This window comes from Anolis sagrei, chromosome 2, assembly GCF_037176765.1.
Source record: "Anolis sagrei isolate rAnoSag1 chromosome 2, rAnoSag1.mat, whole genome shotgun sequence".
Taxonomy (NCBI): Eukaryota; Metazoa; Chordata; class Lepidosauria; order Squamata; family Dactyloidae; genus Anolis; species Anolis sagrei.
In genome coordinates, this window is record NC_090022.1 from 32,463,548 (window position 1) to 32,485,309 (window position 21,762).

Here is a 21,762-nt window from a genome sequence, read left to right on the forward strand (position 1 = left end):
CTGAAAGACTATTAAGAGATGGATCTTGTAGATATTGGGCTTGTGCAATTTGGTTGGAGGGTGATCCGTTTTTGGTATCTGAATTTCGTTGAGTACCAAGATCCGTTTTTGAGAACCTCTCAAATATCAGCTAAAGGAAAAATCTGTTTTCAGCTAGGCAGCCGAAAGATTTGGGAAGATCCAACCCTTTGGTGGAAATGGAGAACTTACAAGGCTCTCCTTTCCCTTCCTGGGACCCTTTCCTTTCTTCCTTTCAAGGGAGTCTGAGTTTGAAGAATGGGGTTAAGGAAGCATCCTTCCTGGGACCCTTTCCTATCTTCCTTTCAGGGAAATCTAGGTTTGAACAACTGGGTTAAGGAAGCAGTGTGTAAGACACGTCTCATCATTCTTCTGTTCTGATTGGCCCAACAGGCATGGCTCACAGGGAAACCCTGTGTGAGCAGCACACAGTAGCCTCTCTGTGTGCTGCATGGTGCCAAATAGGGGAGAAGGGGCCATTATTGGCCACGTGGTCCCATTATGGATAAAAAATGTGACGGCTGAGCCCTTACTGCTATGACCATCAGACCAAGCCAAACAAGCTGGATTGGCCAAAGGGAGTTGACTACTCCAAATCCATTCACAAGCATATAGATATGCTATACTGAATAGCCAAACTAGCCACCACAAGAACATATGGGCACTGGCAATTCCTCACACTTCTGATAACTATTAAAAACAGAGTAGATAACTGGGCATAGACTGCCATGGAACTGGACAAATTGATGTCAGAAGAACTTATCTGGGGGCTGATTCATCCTCATCAATCAGCCTTTATAACCCTCAAAACCTGCTCTGGAGGGATGGGAAGCCACATCTGGAATATCTTGGAGAGTTGTGGGACAATGGGAAGTCCCAGTAAGCTGTGGGCTTCTATTAGATGGATGGCAAATTCATCCCATATTCACAAAGCCTATCATGGTAACTCCTTAATTTTGAACATCTCATGTGCCTTTGACAGCATTCTTTCACAACAATTTCCTCTTTATGCAGATGCGCATTTATTTCCACAGAAAATTCATAATCAAAACAACTGGATGTATCAAGTTGATGTAGGTGAGGATATTTGACTTTACTGAGGCTGGTTTTATACTGCCAGTGCTAGGCGTAGTTGATATTGTGAAAACATGGATTTTTAATGTAAATAGCAGGTAAAATTATTTATTTTATGGGTTTTTGGTGGGATTTACTCACTTGTCAGTTAAATTACAAGACTCTCATCCAACAATACTAGTAAAATATGGCTCAATCTGGGATAAGTGAATTCTTTTAAGTTTTTAAAAAAATGAAATACAAACTGGGCCATTTACAGTAGCTTATCTAAATGTGACTCAAATGTAACCAGGGCAGAATTTGTCATGAAATTAATATCTTTTCCCCAAAAATATTTTATCTTTATAACAGTTGAAAATCTAGACAATCTGCTTTCACAAAACAAACAAAGAACTCAAGGGAAAACAAAATAAAATAAACAGTTCAGATTTTAAGAGTGTTCAAATGGAGATGTCTTACATGTAGAAGTCATGAAAATATCTTAAAAATTGTGCACCATTATTGCTTTAAAGATTATTATCTGAACTGTATCCTTGTTCCATTACATCACCACATTACAGAAAAATAAAAATACAACAAACATGACTTCTCTTCGACCATACTGTTAGTTACACATCGACAAGAAGAACATTCCACCCAAATAGGGGGCATAAAACAGAAGATATGAAAACAAAAATGAGAATTAGTTTAGATATAAAATTGTGTTTTGAATGAAAAGCCAGATTGTTCATATCACTGGGCACCAAAATGGAGTGTTAGGTTTTGGTTTTGTTGTTGTTGAAAATGAATGACGTCTTAATTAGACTGTGTCTCATCTCCTAATAAGGCTGTACTGAACGTTTACTACATATACTAAGGGTAAAGGAGAATGCTAGTTAGTTACATCAATTAAGACAGCACAAATTAACTCCTTAAGTATTACTGCAACTCCAACTTCTCTCTACAAGGAGTACGTATCTTAAGGAGCTACGAAAAGGAAAAACAAAGATAAATAAAAACTCAACAATCCTAGCAATTTATAAGGCATATACAGTTGTTCACCTGCATCCTTTTGATTCTCTATATGAAAGAGAAAGAAAGCAACAAAGAGAAAAGAGAGAAAAAACAAGAACAGATATGCAGGATTAATGAGCAAGTGGATCAAAATGCCTCCCAGTTATGTGTGATATATGACATTCGAAAAGAAAAAGGTTGCCCCATCTCTCCCACCACCCAGAAGCATGAGTATCATTGAAAACAACTTGTTTTGTGAAGATAAAGCTTAATGTAACAAAGGAAAGTTGGTGTTTCGGTGTCTTAAGCTCTGTGAACACACACTGGATATTAGAGTGGTCAACCAATATATATATATAACATGGTCTATTCAAAACTCCTATGAATAAAGAATCTAGAGTAGCATTCTGCTTGGGAAAAAAAAACAGGCACGAGACATGAAAAATCTAATATACAGGGAAGACTTTTTTCTGTGGCCTTATACACAGATTGTGAAGAACTTCAGAAACAAATAGCATCTGGGAAAGTTAGGGACGAATCTTTCCACATGTCTTTCATCTGGCTTCTAGCTCATTGCTCCCCCATGTTGTTCTACCTTTTGATTGTGTACCAGTGACAAGTGTTTACAAATTGGGGTTACACAGAAGCAAAGTAAAAATGCATTCAGGTCACAGACATAAAGAAGAACTGAAAAAACTTACAGACAAATTGGAGTTCGTCACAAACAAAAACAGCGGAATTTGTCTAACCTGGTTCTCAGGCTGATAAAAAAGTGACTGGACTTCTCACACTGGGACTTTCACAGACAGAAGCAACAGACAAGCCAATGCTAAAGGACTTGAAGCAAGGAAAGTGAGTTGATTTGGTTCTGGATTGTACTGAAGTAATGAAAACAGAAAAGAGTGAAGACAGCATGGACTGGAGGGTGGAAGGTACTCACGAATGGTTAAATCCATCACTTGAGAGGCCAAGCAGAAGACAGGATGCTCATACATTTCTCTCTTTTTCCCTATAAAAGAGGATTTGGGCATGCAAGAGGCTTAGGTCAGAGGTAAAGAGGTTATAGGTCATAGGTCAGAGGAAAACTTTACATTAGCTTAAAAGGAAAGTAGCTGTAGAGTATTTTGGGATACACATGGGACACAAATAAAAAAGAGATTTAAAATTGGAGGTTTACTGGATTAACCATTCAGCATGCTCATGGGTCACAAAAGGGATTGTGACCATGATTCTAAAGGTTTGTTCTGAATTGTTTGCAAGAATATAATGGTCAGAACGTCATGAATAGAGGGAAGTAGAATTCTATTGATTTAAGGCTCCGAGATACTAAGGAGTTTAGCCTTCAGTATCTAAGGCTTTCACAGGTATTTCTTCATAAACATAGCCTCAAGTAGCATTGCTGCCAATTGTTTGTAATCTGAATTTTTAATGCACTCAGGCTACTTAGTCTGAAGGAGGCACTTTATTTCCAAATTGTAGACGCCTCCGGAGAAATGTGTCACTCAATTTTTCCAAAGTGAGAGAAGGAAAGGGAGAAAAGAACTCATAGTGAGCGGACTATGCTCATGAGAGAAAACCTGAGGCATGCAGCTTGCGGATGTTGGGTTGTTTCAGTTAACAATCCCAGCATGCTTTGAAACTGATGCAGCCACTTTTTACAGAGGCAGCATAGAAAAGTGGCTGAACCAACCACGGACAAGGAAGGAGAGAAGCAGAAGAGAGCAGGTAGTGTGGGATGAAATACTTCTCTGAAAACAATAGCTTGAATCAAAAAGGAAAAGGGGAGGAAAAAAAGGAAACTAACAGAAAAAAAGGTTTGTTGCTTCAAAGTTTCCCAGACCTAAAAGTCACAGTGCCAAAAAAGAGGGCAGATAATTAACACAATCAAGAAGAATTGAGGCACAAAAGGAAAGTACACACTAACTGATCTAAGTTTTGGGAAATGAATGCATTTTTACTTACAGATCATAAAGTTTGTTTTTGCATAGATACATCTGAAAGAAGAGAGCAAAGCTTACCAACAGAGTTAGTGAGCGTTATACAAAGACCTTGGGAACCCAGTGTCTGTTCAAAAGAATATAACAACCCCAAAGTTGCCTTTGAATTGGTTCTCCCTTGTCCTCGTGAAGCATTTGCACTTTGATTTTTTAAACAGAGTTCACCAATTAAAACTGTTCAGTGACGTACAGTGCTTTGATAAATTGCTTGATAGTATAGCGCTCAAGAGACCTGTGTTCCTTCTCTATTTTCACTGCTCATTACCAAGTCAAGAGTTGATAAACATCCTTTTAGTGCCCAATTCTTAAGCATTTCTCACTGGATGCACAACAATGAATTCATTACCACTGGTACACAATTTGCATTGTCAACAGGGGAAAAACATTGAAAAAGAGAGGAGGTGTGTAGTGTACAGACCCTGGAAAATATGTGACATATCACAACAATCCAGTCCTTCTGAGAAGCAAGGACTAGGGAGAGAAAAAATTTGAATGATGATATTGTTTCCTCCAGTATTATTACTCTAAGCAAAGGAGAACATTGCTTTGTGGTTCACACGTGATGACATGACATGAAATCATAATCCACACTGATTGATTCAATTTAAACATTTTACAACAAAGCATTTATCATGATGTGAAGGAGTTTCAAATTACTGTACAATACTAAGGTAACAATGAAAATTGATTCATGTCTGTATGTAAAGAACTCTTGACAACAGCATCTCTTCAAGCAAGTTTTAAAAATGTCCTTTTGATGGGCACATGTGTCTCTGGTCACTACTTGTTATTCTTTCATAATTTAAAAGGTCAATAATATCAGCTGCAGTGAATTTAGAGTGACATGATTGAAATCTGATGCAAGCACAGGGCCAACTAATTTGACAACATCTGCTATGTATGAGGGGAAGGTGACAAAATATATATTACTTATGAAAATATATATAGACATTTTGTTGACTTACAATGAATGAGAACAGTTCTAAGACATTGTTTTATTTTTAGTATTTCAATAGTTTGTGAACTCCGCAGTCACAAGGATTGCTTTACTTTCCCAGCTACAAACATGATACACTTTGTTGATTTCACTATTTTGACATGTATGAATGGTGTCCTATTGGCCAAACATACATGCTTATTCTCCTACAACATAGATATCCTGTTATCTGTTTCAGTGTCTTAAAAAAAGAATAGTTATCGCACCAAATCTGTTTTTGAGAATGAAATAGAAAATGAAATCGTTATTCTTTCATTTATATTTACTATAGCAAAATAATATGGTATATGCCGATTTTCTTTATTTTTAGATGCAGCTGTCGTGGTTGCCTTTCTGAAAGAGGATAGTAATGTTAATTTATTAATAAAATTTCCTTACCTTCAATTTTGGCATACTCTGATAGCCGAGTATAGTTTGTCAGTGCAGCTTGTTCTAAGCATTTACGGATGACAGCTTTTACCTCTTCTTGAGGGACTGGAGTAACTATGTCTTTCATCAAAACCTTGATACAAGAAACACTGATTTATTGTGTCATCCTGTTAATTGTTTTTAAAAACATTTCACCCACCCTCATAATGCCCTTTGTCTCCCTCTCCTGGCCAGAAAACAGACAGCAATCCATTGTTCTTTGGAAACTGGGACCTGGTTACAAGGGCCACTGCTCTGACCCTTCTATTTGTATTTGGACTGTACAAAAAAAGTGGCAGAGTTTCATATTGCAATACTATAAGAAAAGTTGCATGCATGTATGAGACACACTCCAAAGACTTTCCAAGTATTAGCTATTATATACATATCTCAGCATCATAGGTCTCTTTCTTCCACCTTCACTAAGATCTGCAAGTAGCTGTGTTAATCTATTGTGGTGCCATCTGAAGATGCCATCTGATACAGAGATGCCATCTGAAGAAGCAGATCCTTGCCAAGAAAAAATCGTGCCACCATAAATGCTCTAGTCTTTCAGGTGTCATAGGACTCAGTTCTCACGCTTCTCACATTTTCAAAACATGAACAAGAATTACATTCAGCACTGACATCAGTACTCCATTAGGTCTTCAAAAACACACTGTTCTATTAGAGTTGAAAGGAGATTGTTTATTTCTCAACCTTTACAGTGAAGGTTTGTAGACAGTGGTGCACACATGCTCTTAAATACAGAAATACCCGATCTCTGATATCTCCTGATAGAAGGAGAACACACTCATGCCTAAAAGCCTAAAGACACTTCAAAAGGGGTCTCAATGTAAAGCGCATTGCAACAACTAAGGCATATATCATCATGGTCAAGTTTGATCTCACCAGAACAGATGAAGTTGATGCATCAGCCTAAGCTAGGCAAAAGCCCTTGGCTAGATTCACTGCTTGAGTATACAGGCTTCAAGGATATCAAAACTGTGAATCTGATTTTTCAAGAAGAGTACTACCGCTCTGAGGACTAGTATATCCCAGAGCTTTTACATTTCCTGAGCAGAAGCACCATGGTGTTGTCTAGTTCAGGTTAGAAGATCTCAACTGCCCCAATTCTTCCATGAAACATATTTTCATTCCATTCATTCATTCACCATTCATTGATGATGAGAAATAAAATAGCTTCTTGACACCAAATATATAATTGAAATTCTTTGAAATGGAAATAGCCAAATATTTTCAATTGATTTCTTCACCAAGCTTTGAGTGCCCTTATGCTTACCCTTTCCAGGAGTGAAAGTGTGGCTTTCAAAGCGCCTTCTGGTCGGCCAAATGGGAAGCAATACCTAGAGGATATAAATAGGTTTTGATTTTTTTCCCATATATTCAATTGTATGAATAGGCTTTGCATATATTTTGCAAAAAGGATACCTAGTTCATAAGGATTGGCCCCTTTCTCTCAATATCATTTTATTTAATTATTTCTAGAGGACAGCATGAACCGATTAAATGGCATTATTAGCAGGGGTTGAGCCTTTACATTAGTGCACTTTAAGAAGCTTGGCATTTACAGAGAAAGTGCGAGTTATACTGCATTGGTTGAGCTGATGAAAAGGGCTTTTAAGAACAGCATTAGCATTGTATTGCAGGTTTGCTTTATTTGTTTCTCACATCACAGTGTGATGACTGTATTCATTGGGATTTATGTATTTTTATGTTATCCAGATTTTTTTCCCTCAAGTACTATTGATATGAGAGAAAACAAAGAATCTGTGGAATTTCTTTATGGGTATGATAATATTCAGTGAGATATGTCACTTAATATTACGCTATGAAAACAATGAAGACATCTGGAGATTCCAGGTTGGAAATTATGCTCATTGGTAGATTACTGAAGAGTGGCAATGCGGTGGGAGGAATCATGAGTGAAAGTGATTCAACATTTGAGTTTCTCTTGAAAGGTAGTCTGCTTTTAAATTTGTCCATAAGCACCAACACAAGAGTTTTGGAATCTGGGATTTGCAGCACAGTTAATTTTGGAGAGACTGCTAACCATGTAAAGGCTAGTCTATGAGATAATGGTTTCCAACCTGTGGTCCGCAAGAAATAAAATATGGTCCGCGGCCTCACTGTTAATGCCAAGTCTTATTAAATATAGTTTTCTGTGAGCAGATGGTGACTACTGGATGGCATATGTTCTGTATCAGAAACTACGACTGATGTAGTCTATCCAATGCAGTTTTCTGAATCAGCACCCCAAATAACAAAACTGAATCTAAAGTTGATCAAAAACTGATTCACAACCCTTTCTAATGGTGGAGGTGAAAAAAGTTTGGGAACCACTGCTATAAGAGATTCAACTCTACTGTAGTGGTTCTCCCTATTGGCCCTCAAATGCATGACTCCAATAAAGCAAGAAAGGCACAGAGGGAAGATAAATCAACAATAAAGAGATGACTTAAAGAAAGCAACAAGATCAGAAGGTAGATAATTAATTCATTATATTGCCAATAGGCCATAATGCAAGTTATTACCCCTAGGTAATTACCCATCATGAACAATGAAACAGAATAAATCAAGTTTTAAAAATATACAATAAAATGGACAATTTTGTTTTGTAAATAGTTTTAAAATTAAAATTCATTGCTCTCATTTAAAGAATTAATATATTCTGAAAAAATAACATTTAAAAATGATATTACAATATCTGTCAGATATGATATTTCAGTAATTCCTTTCATTGGCCTCATTTTTTTAAAAAAGCCCAACATTTAATATAGTCTAACAAAAGAAACAAGATATTACAAAATCTCAGTCAGAAATGATATTCCAGGTAAGGCAATACAATCTTTAAAGTCAAAAATTGCAACAGTGCTCTTTAAGGTTTTTAGCACTGCCTATGATGTTAATGTCATCAGCATTTGTTAAAATACTCCACAGAAGTTCTTATGTTTATGTAACTAATCATCTCTGCAGCAATCTACCTTGTCATTTGGAATACGAAACAGCAATGATTACCTAAAATGCGTGATTTGGTTTTCCAATAACAACCGCAGTCTTTCTTTGATTTCTTCAAACCGTTCTTTTTCTTCTACTGTGACAGTTCCTATTCCGTCAGGCCTGAAGGAAAGATGCTACAATAAGTTTCCTTTACACTTTGACATTTCATTTATAATTGAAAACAATTGCAGAAATAACTGGTGCTTATTTATTTTCTACCTCATCATTCTCCCCAAAATACAACCCCTCAAAAAGAACTGCAAACACAGCAATGTTTTAAAAGAAACTATTCTTAAGCAGATTATCCCATGAAAGCAATGTGAACTAAAAATCACATAAGACAGGCATAGAGAGTAAGAAAAAGTGCAGCAAGCCCCTTTCAAAGACCTTTCCTCAGCAGTCAGTCAAAAGGCGGTCTGAATAAAATGTTCTTCTTCTGTTAGGGGGAGGAACCTGGGAGCAATAATCGAGGAAATCCTTGATAAATTTCAATATTCAAACCACTGATTCAGACCAAAGAAATGTCATTCCAAAATGGTCTCATTGAGTTTCTCATTGTGAAAGGACTATCAACCCACAACTGAGAGAAAACGTAAAAATGGTTCAGCTCCCTCGTGGTATTAAGTGAAGAGAGAGAGATAAGAGAAGAGAAGAGAAGAAAAGGATAAGACAAAAAGAACAGCAGATCTTTGTACCTCATGGGGTACCACACAAGGGGAACTTAACTTTGAAAGTTGGGTTTCAGGTCAGGATTGAACAATTTCAATGGCTCTGGAGTAGGGACATAAATCCCTGACTATGTAATCCTCACTTGCAAAGATGAATGATTATGGTAGTTATCTCCACATTGTGCGTAAAAGCAAACAAATATTCCTCAACCGTATTCTTCCCATATTCAAGTGTCTTGATGTAGACAAATTATTATCTGGAGAAACACTTGTGGCATCTTATGTAGAAAAATGGGGAAAATTTAAAAAAATTCAAATGTTTTCTCCAAAGAAGAATTCTGCCTCAACTTTTCAGAAAGAAAATTGGACAGAATTACAAAATTCCCATTGGCTTGTTTTCCATTTCTGTGAGGTCTTGTATCCTTGTTGAGATATTCATTTTTATTGAATTCTTCTGAATATTCTCTCCAACCCAAATCCGGAATCCATTTTTCTGTTCTTGTAACCATTTAGAGACCCTACGGACTGCCAAAATCCCTAAGAGAATCTCCAAAAGTTCATTTGATCACACTTCTTAATGTACAGGGGTATTAAAAAGATTAAAGGTTGATTCCAGGAAAGGCAACAAAAGCATCCTTTGGAGATGCACATGGCCCCATTACTGCAATTTGATCACCTCTTTTAGAGGGTAAAGAGATTGTTTTTAAAATGGGAGATATGGTATGACCATTTACACATGCCACAATTTTTGATTACTTTTCATTTTATTACCAAACTTTTTTTAATGTTGCTACATCTAAAAGCATCATGGCAACATACAACCAAGCACACATTAAAAACATGTAAGTTAAATCATTAAATTAAAAAGTTAAAAATGATCAATTCTAACAGGAAATAAATAAATGCATGAGGAGTGCATGGAAACCTTAAATATCCTTCATATAACTTCATTAAAAAGCACTGCATAACAGCAAAAAGGCAATAGTAGTAAATTATCCAAATAGAAAAAGGTCTCTGTGTGGCAATGGAAACAAGAAAGATGCCGGTTGGACTTCTATGGAACAGGTATGTTGAGTACCCAACCTATGAAAGGCTTCATACAACTTGAGCACTGTAAAATGTGCCCAGAAACCAGTAAAGATGGTGCAATTACAAGTGTAATGAAAAACTTCATTTTCTCCCTTTGGCTGTATCTGTGTTACTTGGACCTAGCAAACTAATAACAAATCTGATTGTGACAGGAAGAGAACTAAATCCAAAAAGTTTTCTTTGCCTCCTTCCTGCAGTACTGCATCCAGAACATTTCCCAGACCAGTCTTGTGAGGTTCATGGGGTTTGATGTAGTATTAAGGGTAAATTATCCTCTACTTGGTTGTACTTAATTTTCCTGCTCTGTGAGCAGATATCCAAGACTGGATCTTGCCCAGTGTCTAATTGTTTTGATAATACCGTTTGTTAATACTGAACCCATTAAATACATTTCAAGAACAAGTGAAATCCCAATAAGCTGCAAACCAGTAAGGGAACTGGAGCAAAGCAAAGTATTTGACTGTTGTGTGGATCAGGTTTACAAAATCAAAGGTCAACCCAATGACTACAGAACTAAGGTATGGATGAACAGGTTGCTTCCCCCCCCCCCCCCACACACTTGTTGTACTAATATGTAACAAAGAATCAAAAGAAGTCAATGAAAAGAGAAGGAATGCTTACTCGTACGTCAAATAAATGTAAATCAAATAGGTGTCATTTAATAAATAAACATGGTCGAACAGAGTTGAAAAAGACCAGTGGCAACTTTTCAGAAGACAGTGACTCAGTTGCAGTGAAAAATCATTGAAAAAGATATTCTGTATGTAAAATCTAATTGTAGCAATTGTAACTTCTTCCCTCCTCCTGGAACAAACCATTATAACATATCAGGTATGAAGATGCCCCAAACATGTCAGTAAGACAGCTTTTACATCCACATTTACATACTATTAACACAATTGCGATACAAAGGGTGGGGGGTGGGGGTGGGTTGAGATAATTCTCATCACTTCCACAAAATCCCCTTATATAGTATTCTATATCTGAATATCTATCAAGAAGGTAAACAAATGATATGTTCTGTTCCACAAAATGACTGAACAAGCAAGGCATTAAGAACAATTTCCTTTTATTATTGACACCCCTTAAGTATACGGATTTTCCTACTCCTATACAGTTTGCAACTGAAAGTCTCGCTCTTTAAGAAGTCTTAAAATTTAGCAAATGTTCTTACCTAAAGGCCTCCTCCAGTGTTTGGATTAAGCTTTGCAAATCCTTACTACTAGACTAGTTTGGCTATACAAAAGACTTGGCAAGGGATTACAAAGCTCCTAATGAACCTCCTGTCAGGGGTTAATTGGTTAGCTTTAGTTTCCTTTTAGGAAAATCAAAATGTTCCTAAGATCTTTTTAAAAATGTACAAATATTTCATTGACCTAAAGATGCAGAAATCTCAAAATATAATGGATTATAGATAATCATAAACAATAAATGAATGTAATTAAACAAACACCTTAAACTCCCGAGATATTTATTTTCCTCTCTTTTGTTTGCAGTGCAGAATAGAATGTAAACTCACTCAAAGACCACATGCCAGACACTGCAGTATCTGTCACTTGCAGAGAAACTTGCTTGCATCCTTGTATTTAGATTTATTATATTACTTAAATTCAATACGAATAGTCATACATCAGTCAGGAGTGTTAAGAAATGACTAAACTATAGCCCAAATCTGGAATAGAATACTGAGAGGATACATAAAGATACAAAATGTATTGTTTGGGGCTCGTTTTTTTTTATTATCAGTCTATCTATCTATCTATCTATCTATCTATCTATCTATCTATCTATCTGGATGTTCCGCAAAGACAAAGTTTCGCAGTTTAATAAACCTTTTCCATGCTTTTATGATAGAACCAATTAGGAAATAACATTTATAACCCAGGAACAAACATTGTGTGTTTTGCCTTGATCACTCTCTGCCATCGTATGGGGATAAATGTCTTGGTTTTCATTTGTGAAATGTTGGAGGGTACTTTAATAAGAAAGTGGGACAACAGCCCACTGTTTTGAGTCATGCAATGTTCATTATTGCTCTCCAAAGGCCAAAAGAAAGGCCTCATTCAAACGTACATACGAACACAGAATCACTCAATATAAATCAACAAGGTAATTGCGAAGTTTCAAATCCACTGCTTATTTTCAAGTCCTACTTAATTCTAAGTAATTTTCAAGCCTAATTAGCCAAAGATATACAAACCAGTCATTTACTGATAGAACATAAAAGTGTTTTGGGATAAATGTGCCAGCAAGTACACAGGTTATGTCATTGATGTGATAATTGCAGTTATCGCTTGATAACCTGTATGTGTGAATCTGTTTTCACTAGTTATTGAACGATGAGTTATCACAGATCGTTGCCTTTTAACATGTCAGGCTATTGCAAAATGTGGAGGAATCCAACATAGGACGTGATAAGCCCAGCATACTGTATATTTGCTTCTCTAATGTTGACAATCTATTATTAAACTAAATGTGTGAATTGCACCAATAACCTAAGAAGCGTTTTTTTCCAGAAAATGTCTTGACATCAGTCTAAATGAAGGAAAGGAAAAATGAAATGTGTCTAAAAAGTTTGCTCTTTTACTTAATCCCTTTCTTAGGTCAAGACATCAGTTTGAAACTTACAGTGACCCGCCTGTGCCAACTACCAAGAGAACTGCTTACAACAAAGAAAATTAAATAGTAACCATTAGCTACAGATGGAAAAAGTTAACATGTTGATGCTGCAGGTCCTATAGGAGAATTTACTCTTAGTTTTGATTAGGATCAGACCACTAGATTTTTACTTTTCTATCTGTTGTTATTGTTGTTGTTGTTGGATTCCATAAAACATTTCATGATGAAAAGTTTTAAAAGTCAGGGGCTGGATTCATGGAACTTTGGCCACCTTTAGTCCACAATCAAGATAAATAATTTTACTCTCAATTAATTATTTTCTATTGGTTTTAATGGGAATATTATTTACCAGTAGTTCCAGAATCGTGATAGTCTAATGAAGCAAAACCAACAAAATTCTTTGTTGAAAATATAACAGAAAGGAAGGAGAGTTAGTATTTTTTAAAAATGCATTATTAATAACCTGGTTTGTAATTGAAGACCAACCTTTTAAAATATATTTTATTCTGGCAATGATTATATAGTTCTCAAATTTACTTTTAGATGTTTTAATTGTTTTAACAGCAAGCTGAATGTTAAGAAATACAGCACCTGCTATTTTATGAGAAGCAGGCAAAAGGTTATAGTTGAAAACAGAAGAAACCGCCAACGCAATAATAAAACAATAAAAACTGAAAAGGAAGGAGTGAATGCTTGAAACTCATCAAACACTCATTTTGTTTCATAGAATCATAGAATTGGAAGAGACCTTATGGGCCATTGATTCCAATCCCCTGCCAAGAAGCAGGAAAATCACATTTAAAGCACCCCTGACAGATGGTCATACAGCCTCTGCATAAAAGCCTCCAAAGAAAGAGCCTCCACCACACTACAGGGCAGAGAGTTCCACTGCTGAACAGCTCTCGCAGTCAGGAAGCCCTTCCTAATGTTCAGGTGGAATCTCTTTTTCTGTAGTTTGAAGGCATTGTTGCATATTCTAGTCTCCAGGGCAGAAGAAAACAAGCTAACTTTCTCCTCCCTATGACTTCCCCTCACATATTTATACATGGATTTTCTGTTCAATAACTTTGATTTTCTACGTGATCACTATTAATTTAATTTCCATTCTTCTGTTCCTCAGTCTTTACCTACTTGTGGACACCTACAAAATGAAAGTTTGCCTTGACTGAGACAATTCTCTGCCAGTGTATTTCTTCCTATGGTGTATTTCCGAACAATGACTAGCTTCGTCCACATGTTTCAGATGGTGGAATGTGAAGCAGCTGAGAAATAAGGGGAGCCAGACACTCCGTCATGCCAAGTTTTGCCACCATGCTGCAGGAGGCATATGCTTGGCAGAATCCCAGAGTGTATTCCGGAACCAAATAGCTGACGATGTTCCAAATTCTTTAACATGTGAAAGTTACTTTCCATTATCAGGTCTGCTTAAAACTTATATTGAGGAGAGGGAGTTAAGACCAGTTAGCTAGACATGAACTTGTCTGAAACATTTGATTTATCATTCTACAAATAAAAAAAGTATTTTCCTCATCCCTTTCATGGCCTTGGCAAATTGAATTGGAAATAAATCTTAATGAACTCAATTGACCAGCATTATATTCAGTTTAGGCATTTCAAACAGAAAAGTGTTTTGATTATTTACTCAGAAATAATCAGTCCTAAAATAATAAATTCTATATAATTCCTTTAGCAGTTCACCATTCAAAGCTATCTATTTAATTTCTTATTTTTATTATTACAATTCAAAGCTATCTATTTAATTTCTTATTTTTAATTTTTAAAAAGTCATTTTTAAGTGCAAAATCAGCTAAATAATACTAGTACAAGACATAGTATTACCTAGTCATCGGTTTTCTCACTGGAGGGAAGGATATTAGAAGCAAAGAGGAAGTATTTTGGCAACATAATGAAAAGGCATTGAATTCAGATAAAACTGGTCTAATCAAGTATAGTATAACCCACACATCCATTGAGGATATGTTCTGGACCTATTGCAGAAAAATGAAACCACAGATAAGAATGAACCCCATTAAAATCAATGCCTTCTGGAGTATCATAGAACTGCATTAAAGGACCTGCAAAATAGCTAGAAAGAACACCTCTGCAGCATTTCTAGGTTTTCCAGTGTGATTTGTGGAAGAACAGAATAGAATCCCACTGAAGGACCTAAAAATACTTAGAGAGAACATATTTTTCAGACATGGGTAAGTGAAATTGTGGGTAGTAGTCTCCCAGATATATTGCCAGCCAATTGAGAGTCCCACCCCTTCACAAGCCCTTGTGCCATTGCTGCTAGGATGTGTGCAAGAAGAAGACACAACAATAGAAAAATGAGTTTCAGTTCCAAATGGTACATTGGGTCCCTCATCTCTTTCTAACCTTCTTTCCTTGTGTGCTGACATTGCACAAGCCCAATGTGCAGGCGAATAACTTTGCGTGGAGGCAGAGAGCCCCTTGCACCAACTAATCAAAATTGGTGCAGTTTGCAAAATTTGCTCACATACACATGAAAAAAATCAAACTACCTCCTTTTCCTGACATTTGTGTTTCCCCACCTGGAAGCCTATTGAAAGCAATAGCTCCTTTAAACCTCAGCTCCCAGTTCTGGCAGCTCTAGCTGGAAAGCTCCTCCAAACTCAAAGCTGTCTTGTAATTAGCTTGGCTTTTCCAAGCCATTGTTAGATAATTCTCACTAAAACTCTATTTTTCTGCTCACAAAAGACTACCTGAGTTAGGTTGGAATACTGAAGCACTACTGTTCTCCCTTTCCTAAGCAAATTGGGTATTAGGAATGAGGCAAGTGGCCATCAGAAGGGTTGGCTGGCGAAGACAATTTCATTTGAAAGGTATGCATAATCCTGAGCATTCTTCTACCTCCTCAGGGCTTAGTGTCAATATTTTAGGCTTAACAAAGTTACAATACCAGTGTTACTGGTTGCTTGAATGCATGATCTAATTCAGAGAAAACATTGTCAAAAGTTGCATTGAAAAAATTCCTCTGGAAAATGGAATGGGTAACTGCTAGGCAGATGAGGCGGTCACCTCATGCAAGAGATTTTGGCTGTCATGAACTTCAAAACTGGGTTTCTCAATGCTTCTTTTTAAAGTATCACCGATCACACACTACCCCATTTGTAAAATGTGGAATATAGAGAGTTAAAAATAAATGCATTGATTTTTCATGCTAATGTAAGATTTTCGTGTATGGCATTTAGCAGAAAGTGCTACATTTTTATTCCTAAGGTACTTTCCTCTAGAGCAGGTTCACTACGCTCTGTTTGACATCAAGGGTTTGAGATAAAACAGAAGAAGAGAGGGAACAGAATGATAAAACATTAGTGACTTATGGTCCAAGTAAAGAAAAGGGTTTCCTCACACTATTTCCTCTTTTGTTTGGCCACCTTTGCTTGATGACAAGATATCTTAGTATGTATCCCAGATAAAAAACCAACTGCCATGGTCTGTAATTGGAGACATAAACCTACCTAGCACCTCACCAATTAAAAATGAAACTATTTTTAATTAACAGGGTACTAGGTATGTCAATCGTTGACAATTTCAGATGAGTTTAAACTATTTGCATGCATAGCTGTTACTACAGAACTCCCCTTTCCAATCCATCACATTGATCAGAATTCACTATGTCCATTGTTTTGGTTGACTACAATGGCACCAACCTATTCATCACCTTTTATGAAATAGTTTATGTAATCCATTTGTAATTCCACACAGTTATTCAGAAACAACATCTATGTTCATTGTAGGTTGTATTGTTCATATGACCCATCAATTAAGGGTGCTTCTACACAGCAGAATTAATGCAGTTTGACAGTACTTTAACTGCCATGGCTCAGTGTTATGGAATCTTGACAGCTGTAGTTTTACAAGGCCTTTAGCCTTTCCTGCCAAAGAGTGCTGGCACATGACCAAATTACTTATACCCAAGGTTCCATAGTATTGAGCCATGGCAGTTAAAGTGGTGTTGAATTGCATTAATTCTACAGTCTAGATGTTCCCTAAGAGTATATTTTCAAAAATTGTATTCACAAACCTAGAAAGAATAGGTAATGTTCCTGATTTCTATCATCAACTCTGATTGGTTCATTCAGAGTTTATTATTTTGCAAATGGGTGAAAATAACAATATAATAAAAGTAACAACAACAACAAGGCTTCTGTGTATCATGCCACAAGAAACTTGAGACAATCTACAGGTCAAGTGTAGCCATTTTTGGAGCAGCGTGGATGTCTGGAAGGGACTGCCAACTAAGAGCCATCACAACTGCAAGGACTTCCTTTTTCAAACAGCTGTGGACTATATTACATCTGACATGACGAGCATCTCTTGAATCTACCTTTCAAATATTCGGCAAACCATTTTCTCACTGTCCTTCACAAAGTTGACATTTTCGGCAGCATGATAGGAAAGATGTCATGTCGGCTGTTTTTCAAGTTCTTGTCACAGTAGTTAGCACTAGTTCTGTCATCTTTACTCTCCTCACAATCCCCCGTCTTTAGCCATGTCACAAATAATAATACTTCCAATGTTTTTGTCAAATTTCAAACATTATCAACTAGCTGCACATCTCTGGAAATTACTAGTTATTTTAATTTTTGTTGCTCATCTCCCTAGAAGCTGAAACACAATGACTTTCTTAATTAATAGAACACACACACAAATGTAGACCATTCTATGATTAGACAAATGTAAATGAGACTCCCTGGGCTTATTTTTATGTCATCTAAATGTATTTAAGTATTATTTTTGAATGCAATTTGGAGTATTCTAGTGCTTATTGTTTATCTTTCTACATTTGTAATATTCTCTAGCTGCAATTGAAGGTTATTGGAAAGCTTTCTATAAAAATACATTTCTATTCCTGATGTCTTTAAGTCTTTTAGTTTAATCCAACCTTTCATCAACTTAATATTTGAGGTTTTCATTCCTCACGGAATTGCTGATGCCTATTGCTCTTGAAATATATGTTTTACCATCATATCGCATTTAAAGGTAAAATATACACACAATGGCACATAATGTATAAAACTGAGGTCAGGGTTGAGAATACAAAACATGAAGAAGGAGAGAAGCAGTGAAGAAAATGTCAGACTTATGGTTTCTGTAAATATCTATGTGGTAAGACAAAGAATTACAGACATGCACAGTGTATGCTTCTCTATGTGAATTTAGGTCAACCTACAGAATCGGAAATATCTTAGACCTGAACGGTAGCAGATTTTTTCCTGTTTGATACTGTTTGGATCCTGCCAGAGAAATTAATAGGGCATTGTACAGATTGAGTGGTGGCATGGTGCGTGTGTGTGTGCAGGAGAAGAAGGGACAGTAGCAACAAAAGGTGCATTTATCAGTGACATTAATCCCACAAAACATCTATTTATAACATAGATTTGAATATAAACTTGTCACACTTTGGAAGCATCAGTTTTCCTCTATCTAATCTTCTTCTTTGACTAAAAATATTATCACTCTTAAATAAATATTTTGAAAGTGAATTGTCAAGCTTACTGATCTTATGACAAAGACAGTCTTTTCTTTAGACTACCGCTTTGTGCAAATCACAGGGTTAATTATAAATTATAATTAGAACCAGGGGTCCTAAGGCCACAATTTCCTCCTGGAAACCCCCACTTCCCCCATCATGCCTTTCCTAATTGTACTCAGATGCCTCAGGCACTAGTTATGCTGCTACAACAAATAATATCAGCAGAATTGTTTCTTTTTAAACCGAAGAGTAATATCAGAGGCAATAACATGCACTTGTATGTAATTAGAAACATAGAGTATAGCTGGTTGAGGTGAATCCTTTTGACATTTAGCCTTTTGAATGCAACTCTGAAAGCAACATATAAAGTCTTCAGCTCCTTTTCATGATTATTTCTCTCAGTCTTAGAAAAATATCCCCAATAAATACTTGATGGAAACGTGGAACTTGAGACTAAAAACATCATTTCCCTTTCTTTCTTCAAATGTGTTTTGTGCCACAGAGACTACCTGTGACCATTAGCATGCTAAGAGCATATCCAGATGGCTGCCTGGCACCAAGCCCAACCCTTTTGTGGTGTTACATAACCAAGTCCCATCATGAAGACAGCTGTAGCAGCAACGATGCCTCCAATATTCACACCTGGCTTCACCCACTAGGTCTTGCTCCTTCTGCTACAATTATGCAATTATGAAGGCCCTACAATGGGCAAACCTTGCTGAATACAGTGAACAGGAATACAATGCATACCTGGACACAATGATATTTTATGGATTGTAAGGGGAAAACCAAATATTCTTTTCTTGCATTCATTGAGATTGCTATACTACTTCTGCAGCCCATCATTTGCTCCTCATTTATGCACTCTGCCAAACATGGAAGTTATGTTAAGTCATACAGAGGCTTCCTAGACAGATCAGAAACCATCCAGTTCAGCATCTTGTTTCCCGTGTTTGTCCAACTAGACGGCACTGGGAGGCTCACGAGCACTTCCACCATTTCTCAGCACATAGAAGATGATTTTGAAAGGCAGAAGATTACAGGAGCTGTCTTCATAGACCTATCAGCAGCTGATGACACTGTAAATCATCACCTTCTCCTGAGAAAAACCTATAATATCACAAAGGACTACCACCTTACCTGCTTCATAGGAAATCTGCTACAAAACAGGAGCCTTTTTGTTGAGTTTCAGGGCCAGAGAAGCAGATGTGAAAACAGAAGAACGGCCCACCTCAGGGGAGCGTGATTACTCCATCAATGTTCAACATTTACATAAACGACCAGCCACTGCTAGAAGGGACAGAGAGTTTCATCTATGCTGATGATTGTGCCATCACTGCTCAAGCAGGGAGCTTTGAGATGGTTAAATAGTAGCTCACCAAAGTTCTAGGTGCTCTTACTGCCTATTACAGGGAAAAACAGCTGATTCCTAATCCATCTAAAATACAGACATGTGCTTTTCATCTTAAGAACAGACAAGATTCTCAGGCTCTGAGGATTACCTGGGAAGGAATCCCACTGGAGCACTGCAGCACACCCAAATATGTCAGAGATACCCTGAACTGTTCTCTGACCTACAAGAAGCACTGCCTGAATATCAAGCAAATAGTGGGCACTAAAAAGAATATCATACAAAAGCTGACTGGCACAACCTGGGGATCACAACCAGATACAGTGACAACATCAGCCCTTGCGCTTTACTACTCTGCTGCTGAGTACGGATGCAATTGTGGAACACATCTCACCATGCTAAAACAGTGGATGTGGCTCTCATGCCACATTATCACAGGGTGTCGGCACCCTACACCACTGGAGAAATTACACTTCTTGGACAATATTACACTACCTGACATCTGCCAGGAAGTAGAAGCCAATAGTGAAAGGACCAAGGCAGTGATATCTCTGTCCCATCCCCTGTTCAGATATCAGCCAGAACACCAATGCCTTAAATCGAGAATAGCTTTCCAAGATCTAAAAAACCACTTGCAGGAACACTCAGCAAGCAAGAGCACAAAAGTGGCAGGCTAAAACCCGGAACCTCAATCTATGGCTAATTCCAAAATGAGAGACTCTCTCCTGGGAACATGGAAGACTGGGTGACCTGGAAGGCTCTGAACAGATTGTGCTCTGGTACCATGAGATACAGAGCCAACCTTAAGAAATGGGGCCACAAAGTGGAGTCCACAACATGCGAGTGTGGAGAAGAGCAAACCACAGACCACCTACTACAATGCAACCCGAGCCCTGCCACATGCACAATGGAGGATCTTCTTATAGCAACACCAGAAGCACTCCAAATGGCCTGTCAGAACCCGGGCATCTTAAAGAGCCAGACTCAAGAGTATGTCCAAAAGTACAGTTTATTCAAACAAAGCAAAAGAGACTCAGAGACACTTAACTCAGTGCCTCTGGTCAAAACTCAAAAGTAGCAACTAGTTCCAGTTCAAAAAGTAAACTGAAGCAATAATCCGGATTATCCGGAGAAAATATCCAGATTAAACTAAAGAGCTTCAAAAGTCACAAAAACTAACACAGCAAGTAAAGGGTAAACAAACAAAGAGCCGCAATGAAGAAGACGTAGTCAAATGAAGTCCGAGGTTGAAGTAAGCCAAGTCCAAAGTTGCGAGGTTCCAAAATCCACATAGGCAGCGGCGTAGTCAAAACCAGTCCGAAGTCAAAGAAGGGGAAATCCGCACTCACGAGTCGAAACACAAACGAACGGAAGCAGCAACCTGCAGATCCAGGACACAATCCCAACACGAAATAGGCAGCAACAAAACCCAAGGCACGAAACCAACACTTTGCTTTCTGCAAAGATTTTTCATTTCAGAGCCTACTTTTATCTTACACCTCATCATCCGAAGATGAGCTGACCTGCGCCCCGTCATCAACGCCTACAGCTGTCCTTGATTCCACACCTGAACTCCGATGCTCATCCCTCCAACTCCTCATCTTTTGTCAAGACTTAGATCTCCCCAAGACTCAGAAGTATCTCCCGACTGTCAATCCCCACCACCAGAAAACCCCACAAACGTGTCACTAGACGTTGGCTGAGCACATACATCTTGTAGCTCTTGTACCTTAGTCCAATCCAGTGTGTTATCCCCATCCTCATCACTCCCAGACCCATCACTCCTAGAGAAACCCATTAATGACTCTTCATCCGTGGGAGCAGTAAGTATATCCCGGATCTTATTCCTTTGCCACTCCTCATCCAATTCCTGCTCCTGAGTAATCCTCTTAGTTCCTCTATCCACATCCATCGTATCTCCTTCCTCTCCCTCACTCATTGACCCTTCACTATCAGAAAACCCTTTGAATGAGTCTTCATTGGTAGGTGCCATAAGTATATCCTGGATCCTTTTCCTTTGTTGTTCCTCATCTAAATCTTGCTCA

At 37.5% G+C, this 21,762-nt stretch overlaps 1 protein-coding gene across 13 annotated transcripts in view; it reads right to left on the reverse strand.

The window, feature by feature from the left end:
* Positions 1-21,762, reverse strand: part of CADPS (calcium dependent secretion activator) — a 437,940-nt gene that overhangs the window by 121,706 nt on the left and 294,472 nt on the right. For 6 of the 13 annotated variants that reach the window (XM_067463444.1, XM_060766441.2, XM_067463442.1 and 3 more), the window contains 4 exons: positions 8,506-8,607; positions 6,770-6,833; positions 5,458-5,581; positions 2,134-2,151 (listed from right to left, as the gene is read on the reverse strand). In XM_067463444.1, the coding sequence (XP_067319545.1) occupies positions 2,134-2,151; positions 5,458-5,581; positions 6,770-6,833; positions 8,506-8,607 (308 nt within the window). Of the gene's footprint in view, positions 1-2,133; positions 2,152-3,025; positions 3,095-5,457; positions 5,582-6,769; positions 6,834-8,505; positions 8,608-21,762 lie in introns of all 13 variants that reach the window. The other 7 variants (XM_060766448.2, XM_060766443.2, XM_060766449.2 and 4 more) reach the window with 2 other exon arrangements.